At 34.9% G+C, this 14,019-nt stretch overlaps 1 protein-coding gene across 1 annotated transcript; it reads left to right on the top strand.

The window, feature by feature from the left end:
* Positions 1–4,763: 4,763 nt before the first annotated feature.
* On the top strand, positions 4,764–5,269 carry LOC123892287 (non-specific lipid-transfer protein-like). The gene is made up of 2 exons (XM_045942087.1): positions 4,764–5,119; positions 5,260–5,269. Exons 1-2 carry the CDS (start codon positions 4,764–4,766, stop codon positions 5,267–5,269), a joined length of 366 nt encoding a protein of 121 aa, XP_045798043.1.
* Positions 5,270–14,019: the final 8,750 nt, after the last annotated feature.

Below are 14,019 nucleotides of genomic sequence, written 5' to 3'. Positions count from 1 at the left end.
GAACAGCTTCCTTCAACCTTCAGTGCTAGCTGCTATAAGATGAATGCTTTTGGGAGTGCGGTTTAGGGTTTCAGAGAACTAGGGTTATTCTCTAAAATTCGGTTGTGAAGGAGCAGTGTCACAATTGAACTACACAAGCTTCTATTTATAGAGTTTCTTGTGTGGTCAATTGGGTCACACGGTTTTGGTCTTCATAAGCCCAATAACCGCCTTTTACTAATCGCACCCTTTCTAATAAGTCTTACTTATTTCTTCCGTCTTAACCGTCCTTATGTGTGTGACCCTGTAGGTTCTTATGACGTTGGCAATAATATTAATCTTAATATTATAAACAGTGAGCGGTATCTAGCAACACATCACTGCTACCCAAGTCACAAGAATGTCACGTGATCTGACAAACCTTTTTCCGTGATACATATCTTGTGTATAATTACCCTTTTGCCCCTATGTCTATATTGAACACAAGGCATACAATGTGTCACCCTTGTTCGATTCAATATCGGGCCCTTAGACATTTATCCTGTTATGCAGGACGGGCAAATTCCATCTAGGTCACTCATGTCCCTAAGCATGCTTTGTGAAGTACCCATTAACTGTCTTTATGGTTATCATGTTACGGACAACGTTTGATCAGCAACAAAGTACATGACTCTACATTTAGGGTCCATAGTGGTTTCAGGTCGGAGGGTGGTATACACCACTATCACCATGAGAGCAACTTTATGACATCTTGCATAACATTATATGTAGTACTCTCATAGCGGGTCAATCCAGTATAAATATTACTCCTAATATTTATACATATGTCAAGACTTGATAACTCCTTATCCTATGATCTATGAGATGTGATCATCAGTCTATCTTCATAATAGTCTCTATGTTTTATTATTATCCCAATTCATAATAAAACTCGACTACGGATACTTTAAGAATAGTTAAATGGATTCAACTATTCTAGGGACTTTATCATTTTTGGACATACAAACATAATAAAGAAATGCCTTTTAATATATATTAAATATATATATATATATAAATCAAAGTCATCATACAAAAGACGATTCTATCAAAATAGATTGGCTTTAAGGGCTTACTCCAACAGTGAAGACATCCATTTGGACCATTTGTAATCAGTTTCTAATTTCTTTTGCCCATTGCAAACAATGGGACCCTGGTCACCATTTGGAAATGTGTACAACAATTGGCTCCTTCAAGTTCAAGCAATGGGATCCGGGTAAAATTTGTGTTGTGAGTAATTTTCACAACCTTGAGGACAAGGTTGTTTTTAATGGGGATGGTATTGTAATGAAGCTAAAAAAAGAGAAATGTTCTAGAAGCAGCATATGAGTCAGCAAGGCAGGTGGAGGGCCACAGAATGTGCATGAGAAGGGTGCTTCTAGCAATAACGCGGATACGCAGAGTGAGGTCAAGCAAGCCTCATGGCATATGGAAGGAATATGTGAAGAAATGAGCCAACTATATATAGTGCATTAGGGATATCCTGATAGGTTATGTGTAATTTGAGTGAAGTTGTAACTTCTTCTCCCTCAAAACTCTCTTATTTTGCACATGTATGGTTGTGTGATCGTTTTCTCTAACAGTTCATCTAGGTTGGAGATTCCGAATCTACATTCCTTGCTTATCTTTTAATATAATATGCTATTTCTTTTCTTCATCCTTACTTAATCCATTTCACCTTCCTCCCACCCATAACAGTATCATCTCAAAATTTTCAGAGCCACACATTAAATATCTAACCATTACACATCAACAATTCCTTATACCTATGACTATGAAAGTGTACTGTTTTTATTTTTATTTTTAAGAAGCTAAATTAGCTTATCCAAATTAGTAGAAGAGATAATTGAACCCAAGACCTTAAGGAGAAGCACATTTCAGGTCTCAAGCCAATACCACCAAACCAACTCAAGTGGGTCAGTGTACTACTTAATATTAGATGACGCATATGAACTGAAGTATTAAACCACTATACCAAGTAAGCTCGAAAAACTATTCGATGCCACCCTACTGCAAGTAATAAACTGTAAGAAAAAGTTGTAGCACCAGCAATAAGTCATCCCTATCTTCTTTCACACATATGCTGCCAAAGAAAATTATGTCTGCATCTCTTGAGGCATAGCAAAGTATTAGAAATAAGTTTAATTTATGTCTCATATGAAGATTATAGAGAAGGACTAGTTTAAATTGCTGAAGGAAAATCAAGGTACAAAATTCAACTCCTTTGTCTTTGAAAAGATGACTCAGTACTAAGACATATCACAAGAAGGCTTGAATTTGAAGGAATTAATTATAGTGGAGGAGATTTGCAATCAAACTGATATTATTGTTAATTTAGCTGCAACAACTACATTTGATGAAAGATATGATGTTGCATTAAATATAAATACAATAGGAGTCAAACATGTTTTGAGCTTCACCAAAAAATGTGTTAAACTAGAGGTGATTGTCTATGTTTCAACAGCTTATGTGTGTGGCGAGAGAGGATGACTCGTATTAGAGGATCCTCATCGTTTTGGTGTGTCATTCAATGGAGTCCCAAGACTAGGCATTAATATAGAAAAGATATTGGTCGAGGGGAAATTAAATAAGCTTCGAGTAGAGGGAGCAACAGAACAAGACATTGAGGTAGCAACAATGAAGGACTTGGGTATGGAAAGATCAACCGAATATAGATGGCCAAACACATACGTATTTACAAAAACAAAGGAAAAAATGCTTGTAGACCCTAAAATCATCCATAAAGGACAACTAAAACAATCACCTAGAACAATAACAAAAATTAATGATCAAATTTTGATGTTGTATTTTATCTTGCTATTGTTGTCAATGTTTTATTTAAATTAATGCTCAAATTTTATATCATTGTTGATCTTGAAAGTTAGACGTGGAATTGGCTAACCAACTATCAATAATGATTATTTTTTCTTCAAGTGAATACGTCGAGGGAGAAACTTTGTCTAACAGTTGTAATTTTTTTAGCTACTCCAAAAAGTGTTAACTACGATGTGTGAGAATATTGTAGTAATACCTAAAAAACGTATAAAAATAAAGTAAAAATAAAAAGGGTCCTAAGGTAAGACATTTGATTTGGTTATGTATTTGGAGGCTAAGGAATAATATTGTTTTTAGGGGGGGAGTAGTACCTAATGTTGATCAGTTAATTGACCAAATCAAATTCATTTCTTGGCTTTGGTTTATAGGTCGCTCGAGTAGATATAGTGACTTTGTGTTTACAGATTGACTCACACAACCTTTGGAGTGTCTTAAAAAACTCTAAGGGCCCTTATATTGTATTGTAAGATTTTGAGTACTCCTTGTACTACTTATTAATACAACTTTTGCTTATCAAAAAAAAAAGTAAAACAAAGAAGATAAAAGTTGTATAAATAATTAACTTGATTGATTGCGTATGTATTATGTTTATATATTCAGCAATGTTATGTAAACACAAATTTTAAACACAAAGCTGACAAATATACAATTTTACCATTTTTTAATCTACTTTGTTACGCGTGCGTAGACTCAATTTGTCTACGATATCAAATACGTGTTTGGAAAACTTTTTAACACACCTCTTATATATTTATAGGCAAATGATAGCTTTATTGGTAAAAAATTGTAGCCTACATCTCATTTACTTTATTTGGCTAGTATACACAAGTAGTGCTTAGAACTCCCCCTTCCTAAGTGATCGTGCACCTCACAGTTTATTGAGATTCTTCGACTCGACTCATTTTCATCCTTAGGAGGAGGAAGAAGAACAAAGAAAATCTTTCGCTTAATTATGTTAAATAATTTTAGATATTTAATGAAATCAAAAGTTAGTTTATTAGGCTACCAATCGTTAGTTGGTCCAGTGGTGATTGACGCTGAATTTGGTAGGGAGGACCACAGTTCGATCCCCACAACTACGATCGGAAGGGGGTTGAAACCACTTGATATTAGGGTTGACCGCCGAACCAGATTAAACCAATAATGAAAGCCAAAAAAAATTAATTTAGGCTATGTTTGATAATGTAAAACTTCGAACTTATAATTTTATAAGTTCATATTACAAAAAAAAAAAAAAAATACACGTATTAGCTCATGGTTTATTTTGGTAAGGTAATTTAATTGACTTGGTAACTTATTTTTCTTTTCTCTCAATTTTACTCATGTCGATCATATCTTATTTAAAAAAATTAATATTAATGAAACATAATTTTTTTTGATGTTATTTGATGATCTTGTTCATTGATGTCTTACTTCACCGCATCAGTTAAGAATGATATATTTTAATTGAAATTTAATTATATAAGTTTTGAGTTTGTCAAATTATAGAAAACAATTGTTCATGAGGTGTGAAAAGCTGCCTTTAGTGCCGCCATTATTAATAACAATTTCTTCATAAGCTGCCTTATCTAAAATTTTAATTTTTCTTAAGGAAAAAAAGCGTTATAATTTTGAATATCTTATTATTAATTTATTATTATTATTAATAAAATATTTAAGTTATAATCTATTATTTTAATGAGTACCTTTGACCATACAGATTGAACATAATAACGGTTCCTTTTATACAAATGAAATATTAAATCACTAATAAAGTTTTTAAAGAATTATTAAAAACAATCAAGAAATAAATGAGTTGCCATAACATGGTAATAGATCTTGGCTATAAATTAAGACATACTTGCACAGACTAGTCATTCAAAAAGTTCACAACAATATCTTACATATATTTCAATTAAAAATTAAAAATTATGGGGAAGAAGTGTATTTCTCTATTGATGGTTGTGATGGTTGTAGGCATGCTAGTAACAACAATAGATGCAAGTCAAATTGATGATGTGAGCTGCCAAGAGGCTCTTTTGTCCTTGTTGCCATGTCTTCCTTTTTTGCAGGGAGTTGGCCCTGATGCGCCACCCAGTAATTGTTGTGCAGGAGCAAATAATTTAAATCAAAAGGCTACTACCACTCAAATTCGAAGGGATATATGTAATTGTCTCAAACCTGCTGCATCAAGATTTGGTGTTCACTCTGACAGATCAACACAATTGCCACAACTTTGTAATATCAGTCTTTCAGTTTCATTTGATCCAAGCATTGATTGCAACTCGTAAGTTTGTCTTCTTGTTTTTTAGCTAACTCATAAATACGCCTATATATTGATTGTTATAATGTAAAATGTTAGTTGTAAATATATTGTTACGTTCATAAGGACATTTCTATTGTTCTAAACCTTTTTTTTTGGTACAGGGTTTCATGATGCTACAATATGAGGCATGCTAATCATAAAGAGATCTTGAAGATTTAGTAAGAAACTATATATGTATCAATAAGCAAAGTGGAAAATTGTACCAACTCTTTATTGTTTGTGCTAGCTCAGTGTAAAGAGTTTAGTCTTGTAACCTTATGCTGCTAAGTTTAAATTAATTTCACTGATTTCTATACGTTTAGAATTTTTAAATTAATCCTTTTTTATTTTATTTATTTTAAAACAAGTGTATTATTACCAAAAAAAAGTAAAAATAAAAAAATTAGGGGACATAAACTACATATGTAACACTCTATTATACTTTTTTTTAAAAAAAAAAACTCTATTATACGGTATACAATCTTGTACACTTATCTTAAAAGACAATTATACACGGTACATTTATATATTAACAAAAAGGGCTTATAAAAAAAAAATATATATATATATATATATATATATATATATATATATATATATATATATATATATATATATATATATATATATATATATATATATAATATTGTTGGAACAAGTTGGCAACTTGTATGATAATCTTGGTATAGAAATAAACACAAGTGAAAGAGCTAGAGTGTGTGAATTTGAAAAAGTTCACATTGAGTCCCACATTGGATGGATCACTCACTTTAGTAGTGTTTATATACATTAAATGCAGCCCCAAGGGGTACTCAGTTTTGTAAACGGGCAACCACGCAGTCAATGTCGAATATCACACACACACGCGCGCCGCCGGGCTTGGGCTTCAATTCTTACTCGTAAAAAAAAATCTTTTTTTGTTGTTTCACAGAAAGTGGTTGTTGCCACTTCAAATTGATATTTGAATATCAATCTAGACTGGTTCATTAACCATCGAAGGTGTTTTTCTGCCCGTTTTCTACAGTGCAGTAGAGAACGGTATATTCAGTGAATTGACTGTTTTATCCTTGGGACTTCACAATTGTTAGAGAAGTTTTGCGGAATCCTAATCATATATTGCAACGGTCAACCAAACAGATATATGCTTAATACCTAAAGTTCATCAACCGGAGTTTGTGATTCAATTCAAGCCTATCGCCTTGTGTAATACTTTTTACAAGGTAGTAAGCAAAATTATTGTTGAATTACTAAATAGTGCTTACCAGGGCGAAATATTCATGGGAATATTGTACTTGCTCAAGAAATAATTCACATTATGATCACAAAATGAAAGGTTGTAAGGGTTTCTTCGCTATTAAAGTTGATTTCTCTAAAACTTACGACAAGTTGAGTTGGGAGTTTATTTGGCATATTAATTCTTATCGAGCTTGAATTGCCGGATAATATTGTGAATATTATTATGCACTCAGTGACTAGTGTGGAAACCAATGTTAAACAACATCTCTCGGGAAGTACCTTGGTGTTTTGTTACTTGGTAAAACTCCGAAAACGCAAGACTATAATTATGTTATTGATCAAGTGACCATGAAGTTGACGAGTTGGAAAGCAAATCATTTATCGTTAAGTGTGATTGAAGCAAATCCCGGTATATTTGATGATGTGACGACTACAATTATTCCAAGAACTACGAAGGTTTATACGGGGCGATACTTAACATATGAGACGGTATCGTGTTGTTGGGTGGGAGATGGTAACAAGGCCTAAACGTAGTGGAGGTTTGGGATTGAGAAGGCTAGATGTAATGAATGTTGGTAATTTTAGTATCAACAATGTATTTTGGTAGTAATGTGATTTACTATAGGCCAATGCAATTATGCGTTAAGTTTGAAACGAGTCAGGGTAGTGCGGAGTGCACGCTCGTCAAGCCAAACATGTAATTGAATACGAATAATTGAAACGGGGTTCCAAGAGGTGTAGCCCCTGGCGGGGTGCGGGGCAGCGCACTGCCGGGGTCCAAGGGACATGAATAGTCGTACCCTTTCCCAACAGACATGACTGTTTGAATAGTCGTACCCTTTCCAACAGACATGACCGTTTGAATAGTCGTACCCTTTCCCAACAGACATGACCGTTTTTTCCGAAAAGGTGTGCCTGTTCGTTTTCTGTTATTGGTCTCCTATATAAGGAGTCATTTGGCCTCGGTTTTAAGAACGAAAAATACTTCCTCTCTACATTCTGATCTGTTCTCTATTGTCAGAAACAGATTGCTCTTCGAGAATTATCCCCGCAAAGATTTCGTGAACCCAGACAAGAATAGGGTCGAAATACTTTGTTCGGAAAGTGAACGAACACGATTCTTCGAAGATATCCAGGATTATCATACCGTATTTCTAACAAACGAACAAAGTATTTTCTGATAATCATGGCTGGAGGAGGAAACACCGTCAAGGAGATGACTAAAAGTTTCGGAAAATTGGACAAGTTTCAAGGACAAGACTTCAGGCGTTGGCAGAAGAAGATGCATTTCATGTTGACAACGTTGAAGGTGGTGCACGTCCTGTCTACACCGATTCCAGAAATTGGGGAGGATGACACGGTTGAAAATCTGAGACGCCGATCAAAGTGGGAGAACGACGATTACATATGCAGAGGGCACATTCTTAACGGTATGTCTGATCCCTTATTTGATATTTACCAAAACGTGGAATCCACAAAGGAATTGTGGGATTGTCTCGAAGCCAAGTACATGGCAGAGGACTCATCCCGTAAAAAGTTCCTGGTGACCGATTTCAACAATTACAAAATGGTTGAATCGAGGTCTATCATGGAACAATTCAATGAACTCCTCCGAATCCTTGGACAGTTCACACAACATGGATTGAAGATGGATGAAACAATATCTGTCTCAAGCATCATAGATAAGTTGCCTCCTTCATGGAAGGATTTCAAACACAATCTGAAACATGGAAAAGACGAACTGTCTTTAATCCAACTTGGAAGTCACTTGCGCATAGAGGAATCTCTACGAGCGCATGAGGATAACAAAGGAAAAGGCAAAGAAATTGCTGGACCCTCGGTTAATATGATCGAAGAGGGTGGTAAGAACGATAACAACAAAAACAAAGGAAAGAAGCGTGTTTTCAATAACAAAAAGGGCAATTTCGGTGTTAACAAGAAACCGAAACTAGAATGTTGGAAGTGTGGCAGAACAGGCCACTTCAAGAAGGATTGTCGCTTCGGCAAAAAGCACGACAACGCGAACGCAAGTGGTTCAGGAAAGGGGTCTAAGGACAAATCCGAAAACCAAGGTCAAAAATCAATTTGTGATTTGAATAGTTTGATTAAACATTCGGTTTCACTAACTTCTGAGGCATTTTATGTGCAGGATGATACTATCGCGTGGTGGATTGATTCTGGCGCCACAACACATGTTTGCAAGGATCGTTTCTGGTTCAAGACTTTTATTCCAGTGGAAGATGGTTCTGTTCTATACATGGGAGATGATCACTTCGCTCCCGTTGAAGGCAAAGGAAACGTGGTGCTAGAATTCAGTTCTGGAAAGACTATTACTTTGTTTAATGTATTGTATGTTCCTAAGTTACGTAAGAATTTAATTTCTGGTCCTGTATTGAATAAGCTTGGATACAAGCAAGTGTGTGAATCCGATAAATATATTTTATCGAAGTCTGGTGTGTTTGTAGGATTTGGATATTATAATAATGAAATGTTTATGATGAATTTGAATGGAGTTCCTAAAGATTATGGTTCGATATTTATGTCTTCTTCGAATGTTATCAATTTTTTGTTATGGCATGCTCGTTTAGGACATGTAAATTATAAAAGAATGCATGAAATGTCTAAAGACGATTTAATTCCTGTTTTTAATGAAAATAATGAAAAGTGTAAAACTTGCATGTTAACAAAGATCACTAGGCAACCTTTTAAAAATATAACAAGAAAATTTGTTATACTTGAATTGATACATAGTGATTTATGTGATTTGCATGCTACTCCATCACTAGGGCATAAAAAGTATCTTATCACTTTCATAGATGATGCATCTAGATTCTGCTATGTTTATTTATTGTTTGCTAAGGACGAAGCTTTAGATAAATTCAGAATTTATAAAACTGAAGTTGAACTGCAACAGAATGTGATGATTAAAACATTACGTACGGATAGAGGTGGTGAATATTATGATCCTGTATTTTTCCAATCCGTAGGAATCATTCATGAGACTACGACACCTTATACACCTCAACAAAATGGTGTGGCTGAAAGGAAAAATAGAGCTCTTAAAGAAATGGTGAATGTCATGTTATCTTACTCTGGTTTAAGTGAAGGGTTTTGGGGAGAAGCCATGTTAACGGCTTGCTATTTGTTAAATAGGGTTCCTAATAAAAGGAATAAGACTACCCCATATGAACTTTGGTATAAGAAACGACCCAACTTAAACTTTCTACGTGTTTGGGGTTGCAGGGCCGTGGTTAGACTCCCGGATCCTAAAAGGAAAACTTTGGGTGAAAAGGGTGTAGCTTGCATCTTTGTTGGATATGCTGAGCATTCCAAGGCTTATAGGTTTTATGTTATAGAACCTAATGACTCGATCTCTATTAACACAATTATAGAATCGAGAGATGCGATATTTGATGAGAATTGTTTCTCTTCTACACCTAGACCAAAGGACCTTATACCAAAGTTGGATGAATCTCTAAAGGATGATCATTCAAATGAAGTAGCAAGTGAGACATTCGAACCTCGTAAAAGCAAAAGAGCTAGAAAAGCTAAATCTTATGGTTCTGATTTTCAACTATATTTAGTTGAGGGATCAAAGGACCAGATTGATACACAATACTATTATTGTTATAGTATAGAAGAGGATCCAAGAACGTATGATGAAGCTGTGAAATCTCGAGATTCTGTGTTTTGGAAAGAAGCAATTGATGAAGAGATTGGTTCTATCATGGAAAATAATACTTGGGTATTATCTGATTTACCACCTGGTTGCAAACCATTGGGTTGCAAATGGATCTTCAAAAGGAAGATGAAAGTCGATGGTACAATTGACAAGTTTAAGGCTAGATTGGTTATCCAAGGCTTTAGACAAAAAGAAGGGATTGATTACTTCGATACCTATGCTCCAGTTGCTCGTATCACTACTATTAGATTGTTGATTGCCTTGGCGGCTATTCATAATCTAGTAATTCATCAAATGGATGTCAAAACAACATTTCTGAATGGTGATTTGGAAGAAGTGTATATGAAGCAACCTGAAGGATTTGTAATGCCTGGTAATGAGCATAAAGTGTGTAAGCTAGTTAAGTCGTTGTATGGGCTGAAACAAGCTCCGAAGCAGTGGCATCAAAAGTTTGATGAGGTTGTTTTGTCTAATGGTTTCATTCTAAACCAAGCTGACAAATGTGTATATAGCAAATTTGATACATCCGGTAAAGGAGTTTTCATTTGTCTATATGTTGATGACATGTTGATTTTTGGCACCGACCAAAATCAAGTTGATAAAACAAAGAATTTCTTGTCATCAAAGTTCTCCATGAAAGATATGGGAGAAGCGGACGTTATTCTTGGTATTAAGATTAAACGGGAGAATAAGGGGATTGTAATTACACAATCTCATTACATTGAGAAAATATTCAAGAAGTTCAATTATGAAAATTGTTCTCCAGTAAGTACTCCCATGGATCCGGGAGAAAAGCTTATGCCAAATACAGGTAAACCTGTGGATCAACTCGAATACTCATGAGCTATAGGCTCCTTGATGTATGCTATGATTAGCACTAGACCAGATATTGCTTATGCAGTTGGAAAGTTGAGCAGATTTACTAGTAATCCTAGTAGACATCATTGCCATGCGATAACTAGGGTATTTAAGTACTTGAAGGGTACTATGAATTATGGATTGTCATATATGGGATTTCCTTCGGTATTAGAGGGTTATTCGGATGCTAGTTGGATAAATAATGTTGAAGATTCATCCTCTACAAGTGGATGGGTGTTCTTGCTTGGGGGAGGTGTCATCTCATGGGCTTCCAAGAAGCAAACATGTATAACTAGTTCCACAATGGAATCTGAGTTTGTAGCATTAGCTGCTGCTGGTAAAGAAGCAGAATGGCTAAGGAACTTGGTATATGAGATTCCAATATGGCCTAAACCGATATCACCAATTTCTATCCGTTGTGATAGTAGTGCCACACTGGCTAAAGCATATAGTCAAATATACAATGGAAAGTCTAGACATTTGGGTATTAGACATAGTATGATTAGGGAATTAATCATGAATGGGGTGATATCTATTGAGTTTGTTCGGTCGCAACAAAACTTAGCTGACCACTTGACGAAGGAGTTAGCTAGAGACTTAGTGAAGAAGTCGGTAATTGGGATGGGATTAAAGTCCATTTAAATCTATTAGCTATGGTATACCCAATTCCCTTCTAATACAACGTTAGAAGTAGAATTCAATGTGGAAAGATCATAATTAAAGATTGGAGCAATTGTGTTAATCTTCCCAAGGTATGTGCTCAGACCTGCAAGTGATGGTTAGGTTAAAGTATATCTTTTTAATGGTTCTTTTGAAAAATTGCAAATGCAGGTGCAAGATTAAAAAGGATCACCTATGTAAGCATGAAGTTTTGCCGCTTCAAGAAGCTTGGACTTGGCTTCCTATATGCTTATTAATGGATAAGGACACATGGCTTGTAAAGTGTCAAGTATGAATAGTAGAGTATTGTAAGAAACATATGTGTACTATATCTTCAGATATTCAAATGGATTGACGGTTTCAATCATTGTGACACCCCGATTTTCGAGTATTTGGAATGTGTATTTGTACTAAGATGAAAATTCAATCGCAAGACATTTTCGTTTATGCATCTGTTTGATCGTTATATCTGTAAGTAAATCAAGGATTATACTAAAATGGGGGGAGTTTGTTGGTAATTTTAGTATCAACAATGTATTTTGGTAGTAATGTGATTTACTATAGGCCAATGCAATTATGCGTTAAGTTTGAAACGAGTCAGGGTAGTGCGGAGTGCACGCTCGTCAAGCCAAACATGTAATTGAATACGAATAATTGAAACGGGGTTCCAAGGGGTGTAGCCCCTGGCGGGGTGCGGGGCAGCGCACTGCCGGGGTCCAAGGGACATGAATAGTCGTACCCTTTCCCAACAGACATGACTGTTTGAATAGTCGTACCCTTTCCAACAGACATGACCGTTTGAATAGTCGTACCCTTTCCCAACAGACATGACCGTTTTTTCCGAAAAGGTGTGCCTGTTCGTTTTCTGTTATTGGTCTCCTATATAAGGAGTCATTTGGCCTCGGTTTTAAGAACGAAAAATACTTCCTCTCTACATTCTGATCTGTTCTCTATTGTCAGAAACAGATTGCTCTTCGAGAATTATCCCCGCAAAGATTTCGTGAACCCAGACAAGAATAGGGTCGAAATACTTTGTTCGGAAAGTGAACGAACACGATTCTTCGAAGATATCCAGGATTATCATACCGTATTTCTAACAATGAATAAGGCATGCATTCTAAAGCTGGGATGGAAGCTACAAACAGGTTCTCAGAACCTCTGGTGTACAGTTATGAGTGTGAGTATTTTTAGTAATGCATCATGCATGGATAGATAGAAAGATTCTGAATTGATGACTTAGAGCTGGAGGTTCCTGTGTTAGGATTTTTGGGTCACAGTAGTAATATTACGGGTGTGTTTGGTAACACAAATAAGCTAGCTTATAGCTTATTATATGAGCTTATAAGCTTGTTTCAAAAAATTAGAGGTGTTTGGTAACAAGCTTTTTGTACTAGCTTATAGCTTTTTTTCAGATATTATTTCAAGTAGCATTTGAGCTTATAGCTTATAGCTTTTTACACTTTATTCCATTTTTACCCTTTAATTTAATAACTACCCACTCTAAAAAATAAACTACCCACTATCAATTATGTAATTTTATATTTAATAACCACTTTAAAAGCTAATTTTACCAAACACTTTAATTTCAATAAGCTAGCTTTTCAGCTATCAGCTATCAGCTATAAGCTAGCTTTTCAGCTATCAGCTAGCTTATCAGCTATCAGCTAGCTTATAGCTTATTTTTACCAAACAGACCCTACATGTGTTAGGGTCATTATGTAATTAGGCAAAGCATCGATGGTCTAATTAATAATTAATAATAAGCCTATGGCTAAAACCATAAATATCATGAAAGGTAATTTATTGTGGCACTGTTTGGTAAGTCCAATAAGCTAGCTTATAGCTTATTGAACTAGCTTATAAGCTTGTTTGAGAAAAATGTAAAGTGTTTGGTAACGAGCTTCACTACTAGAAAAATCAAATTTAGAACAAATCCGTCACTAAATCAACAAATTTCCTCACAAACTTATTTAGCGACGGATTTAGTGAGGCACCAAAATCCGTAAAGAATATGAGCGTCGCAAAATATTTGTGAGGGATTTTGACATCCGTTGCAGTTTGCGACGGATTTTTTTCGTCTCAAAGATTAAATCCGTCACTATTTGTAAACCAAAATTCAACTTGAAAACACATTTCCGTAACTAATAGTGAGGGATTTTATGAGGGACATCTTTATGAGGGAATATTTCCGTCACTAATTTAAAAGAATGTATTTTTGTGAGGGATTTTTTCCCTCTCTAATGTGAATTTTTCTTAAAAAAATTTAATATAAATTTAATTGCATCCATAATTCCATATCACATATTATTCAATAAAATACATAAAATTGATCTTATAGCTTATTGCGTTTTTTGAGATGCTATTTTAAGTAGCGTATGAGCTTATAGCTTATAGCTTTTTCATTTTATTCCATATTTACCCTCATTAATTTTATTTTTTTATTTTT

Source organism: Trifolium pratense, linkage group LG6, assembly GCF_020283565.1.
Source record: "Trifolium pratense cultivar HEN17-A07 linkage group LG6, ARS_RC_1.1, whole genome shotgun sequence".
NCBI classification, from domain to species: domain Eukaryota; kingdom Viridiplantae; phylum Streptophyta; class Magnoliopsida; order Fabales; family Fabaceae; genus Trifolium; species Trifolium pratense.
The sequence above is the reverse complement of the archived record's forward strand: the minus strand, read 5'-3'. Positions and strand labels throughout refer to the sequence as shown.